Genomic DNA, 1488 nt, shown 5'->3' on the forward strand with positions numbered 1-1488 from the left:
GCTCTCAAGTTTGGGTTACGGTTGGACCCCCCCCCCCCCTGTACAAATCCGCTACACGCCCCTGCCACAAGCAGAACCTGGAACCTATATCGATACGAGCCTCATTACAACTGGTCTAGAGACTGATACTGTGCGTCATGAGCGTTGTATGTCACTTGTAATTGTGTGTACGCGCCACTTAATCTCTATAATATAATCTTACATATATATATTTTAGATTTTTAGATTATACATCCTTATTTATGATCTTATTATTAGATTATATATTATAGAGATCAGTGGTACGCGCCCGTGTCAATAACACTAATTTTAGACTGAGAGAAAATTATAAGTAAAGTAAATTAGTATAAATAAATAAACGTTAGAAGCCGCATATTCAACATCCTATTTCATACTTATTTTATTACATTTTAATATTAAAATTTGGATGATGAAGCACATTTTCTGGGTTAGTTTATTTTTTAAGCTATAGATGGCAGGGCAAAACAAGCGAATAGTTGACCGGCGCAATGTCTGAAATGAACGAGCAGGTAATGTCTCATTGTGTAGTATTTTTTTGTTTTAACCGTTTGCGTGAATCATACACGTGATTATGACAGACATACACAGTATGTATTATATCGTTGTGCTAGCAAGGCGTATATGATTATCTCCCAGAGTACTATCATGTGTAATATATCATACTAAAACTAGCTGAGCGACGTCTACGGTCTAGCTGTGCGGGACCGCGTTAAACAATGCGCTTTCCACATTACATTTGCTAGTACTACTACTAGTACTAGTAGTACTACTACTAGTACTAGTAGGCCCAGGGAAAAAATATCATTTTTTTCACGGGAGCTCTTTTTCAAAAGTCTGTGGAAAAAATAGCTCTCATCCAAAGTTTTACAGATACAAGTGCTACTTTGAGCCTCACGAGAGCGATTTCGGAGGTTTGAAATTGAAGAGCGAATCGGTTATCGCTCCCGTGTATTTTTTACCCTGTAAGACCTACTAGCAGGGGCATAGCTAGGGTGAAAGGGATGTTTATGCACACAGGCGGGGGTGTGGGCATCCTCCCCCAGAAAATTTTGAAAATGTAGATCGCAGGAGATGCCAGATGGTATTTGAGGCACTTTTGAGTAAATGTATACAGCCTTCATTCTGACTACGATAATTATCTTTTTAGTAGAACTATTTTCTTGATGAGCAACAAGATGTGATCACTAAAGATCACTATAACTAATCATGTAATTTTCGTTTTATTATCAAGACATGTTGAACTAACGCACATTCTTAAACTATCTCTTTCTCTCTCTCCCTCTGTCCGCCCTCTTCGTCGAAAGTTTGGATGCCGCGCAGCGAAATCGGAATGAAATCTAAATCGGAATTGTACATTTCAATCGATGACGTAACTGATACAGTGGCGCGCCGTGTGGATGTTATTTGTTTATAAACAATTTAGTCTGACTGACTGACTCTCTCTCTCTCGCTCTCTCTCTCTCTCTC

General features: G+C 38.8%; 1 protein-coding gene across 1 annotated transcript in view; it reads left to right on the forward strand.

Moving 5' to 3' along the window:
• The first annotated feature begins 479 nt into the window (after positions 1–479).
• LOC106815544 (small ubiquitin-related modifier-like) overlaps positions 480–1488 on the forward strand; it is a 5269-nt gene continuing 4260 nt past the window's right edge. The window contains exon 1 of the mRNA XM_014820012.1: positions 480–530. Coding sequence (XP_014675498.1) covers positions 510–530 — 21 coding nt within the window. The 5' untranslated portion in view covers positions 480–509. The remainder of the gene's footprint in view (positions 531–1488) is intronic.

Source organism: Priapulus caudatus, unplaced genomic scaffold (assembly GCF_000485595.1).
Source record: "Priapulus caudatus unplaced genomic scaffold, Priapulus_caudatus-5.0.1 Scaffold1144, whole genome shotgun sequence".
NCBI classification, from domain to species: Eukaryota; Metazoa; Priapulida; class Priapulimorpha; order Priapulimorphida; family Priapulidae; genus Priapulus; species Priapulus caudatus.